The 1,457-nt window shown below is 51.3% G+C and overlaps 1 protein-coding gene across 1 annotated transcript; it reads right to left on the reverse strand.

The window, feature by feature from the left end:
* Nucleotides 1-362: 362 nt before the first annotated feature.
* On the reverse strand, nucleotides 363-1,454 carry LOC123177181 (AP2/ERF and B3 domain-containing protein Os01g0141000-like; the record flags this gene model as incomplete). The annotated part of the gene is made up of 1 exon (XM_044591073.1): nucleotides 363-1,454. A coding segment is annotated over one exon (777 nt), but the record flags the coding sequence as incomplete, so codon positions are not given.
* Between the last annotated feature and the right edge of the window lie 3 nt (nucleotides 1,455-1,457).

Here is a 1,457-nt window from a genome sequence, read left to right on the forward strand (position 1 = left end):
TCTAAGAATGATGAAGTTGAAGCAAACAATTGGCAAGCCATGCATAGTTTCAATTATAGCCAATAGAAATCCACACAAGATGACTTCTCGAATTTATCATAAACTCAAGCAGGATAAAGGAATAAATTCCAAAAATGGGTGCAATTGAAGATGACAATTACTAATCTATGCATACGACTGAATTAATGAAATAGATTGTAACAATCCAAGGCCAGCAAGCAATTCAGCGCCTAATTTTTTTTCCTGCATGCATGTTGCAAAATACTGGTTTAGTAGACATTTTTAACTGCTTCCTTATATAGTGGCTGAGCGGATATCAATTAGTGTAGCAAAATGAATATTGCCAATATATTAAGCAGTGAACAAATTTTCATTGAAACATACACAAACACATCTCTTGATGAGAAGGCAGAATGGAACTTTTTGATGCGCCAAAATGATAGTACATACATAGATGTGCAACCAACATCGTCGGGTCATTGTGACCTCTCTAGCTAGAATTCCTAGTTGTGCACACACACATAATTACATATTAATACAACTCAATTTGCAATCCGGCTTGCAATAGAGTTCTACAGAGAATTTATCTAATCCACGAACAGGATCAGCATATATCATTTAACAACAAGAAGAAAAGGGAGGAAAAGTATAAATATATAGAGCTGTATGTGCAGATGCTATAAGACGAAAGCACCTAGGGCAGGAGAGCGCTGACCGTGTGGAAGTGGAACGCATTGCCTCTTGAGCAACTCCGGCGGGCCTTGCTCCGCCGTCGCCGCTCGCCCCCTCTTCACTCCGGCGATGTCGACACCGAACAGCCTAACGACGCGGACTTGTTCTCCTTTGGCAGTCTCCACCACTGGCAGCGGCGACGCCGATTTGCCGCTGTTGACGGTCGTATTCTTCTTGCAGTCGATGAAGAGCTGCTTCTCCTGGCCGTACGCCGAGCACGAGAAGATGATGGAGTCGCCGGCAGCGAGGCCCTTCTCCCGGACGAAGCGACTCCAGCCCTTTGTGAGCACGTAGCTCTGGCTGCTGTTCCAATACGAGTACCGGAACCTCCACACCTTCCCCTCACCGTCCTCAAAGTTGAGCAGCACGCCGTTGCCGGTGGTGGTCGTCCTCTCCGGGGTGCGCTTCAGAGGGAAGTGCTTCTCGGCGTGTTGCTTCGGCACCACGAGGCGATTGAGCTTGCCGACATCGCTTGGGGTCACGGCCTTCTCGAAGAGGGGCTCCCGCGCCCACGATGGCGTCGGCTGCGCGCGCGCCCCCATGCCGCGGCCGCGTCGCAGACCCTGGCGGAGCTCGTCGGCGTAGGTGTGCTTCCGGAGCATGTCGACGATCTCGGCCTTGGAGTGCGCCCCCAGGAAGGCGAGCTCCGCCTCCGCGGCCGCGCACGGGAAGTTGGTGGCGGCATCGCGGCCGCGGTACCTGAGCGCGGCTACGTCGTAGGCGCG

Source organism: Triticum aestivum, unplaced genomic scaffold (assembly GCF_018294505.1).
Source record: "Triticum aestivum cultivar Chinese Spring unplaced genomic scaffold, IWGSC CS RefSeq v2.1 scaffold15219, whole genome shotgun sequence".
NCBI lineage: Eukaryota > Viridiplantae > Streptophyta > Magnoliopsida > Poales > Poaceae > Triticum > Triticum aestivum.